The following is a 699-nucleotide window of genomic DNA, read 5'->3' on the forward strand; positions in this document are numbered from 1 at the left end:
CCAAAGGTAACAAAATCCACCTTTCAACATTTCACTTGCTGCTTTAACCTAAATAAAGACATTTTAATTGGATTCCACACAAGTTTGTATATCTGCTGTTTTTCTACAGTAGTAGAAGTTTTTGTTTTTGTTTTCGTCTTTTCAACAATTGGTCTCTTGAAAAATTATGATAATATAGTACAGATAAATTCATAATGTTTCCTCCTGATTAAAACGTAATCCAGGCAGAATTTGCTGTTGCTCTTGTCAATGGAGAGGTCATACCATCACGGAGAAGGTGAGGGCTACGATGTTGATGGGCCAGAGCGGGCAGAAGCAGGATAGGATGGCCAGGATCAGGTAGTCCCTCGGCTTGGACCCGTCCACAGTGGCCTCTGTGATTGCGCTGGGCTGGCGGGTGAGCGAGGGCCTGGGTGAGCCCATCGCCAACGAGCCGGACCGGCTGCCCAAACCAGGCCGACCGTTAACATGACCGATCGGTTTAGCGTGCAGCTTGGGCGACACAGAGGACACTGTGGGAGACGAGTCGACCCTCACGGGACCGATACCGTTACCTGGAGGAGAAAATTAGATGGAAAAATTTAGTGCTGTCAAACGATTAAAATATTTAATCGCGATTAATCGCATTAATGTCATAGTCAACTCGCAATTAATCGCATTAATGTCATAGTTAACTCGCGATTAATCGCATTAATGTCA

At 45.1% G+C, this 699-nt stretch overlaps 1 protein-coding gene across 1 annotated transcript in view; it reads right to left on the reverse strand.

The window, feature by feature from the left end:
- The window catches only part of LOC118322713 (trafficking regulator of GLUT4 1), a 12,077-nt gene that overhangs the window by 2,119 nt on the left and 9,259 nt on the right, over positions 1–699 (reverse strand). The window contains exon 3 of the mRNA XM_035654466.1: positions 265–554. Coding sequence (XP_035510359.1) covers positions 265–554 — 290 coding nt within the window. The remainder of the gene's footprint in view (positions 1–264; positions 555–699) is intronic.

This window comes from Morone saxatilis, unplaced genomic scaffold, assembly GCF_004916995.1.
Source record: "Morone saxatilis isolate NCDOM2014 unplaced genomic scaffold, NCSU_SB_2.0 Contig14, whole genome shotgun sequence".
NCBI classification, from domain to species: domain Eukaryota; kingdom Metazoa; phylum Chordata; class Actinopteri; family Moronidae; genus Morone; species Morone saxatilis.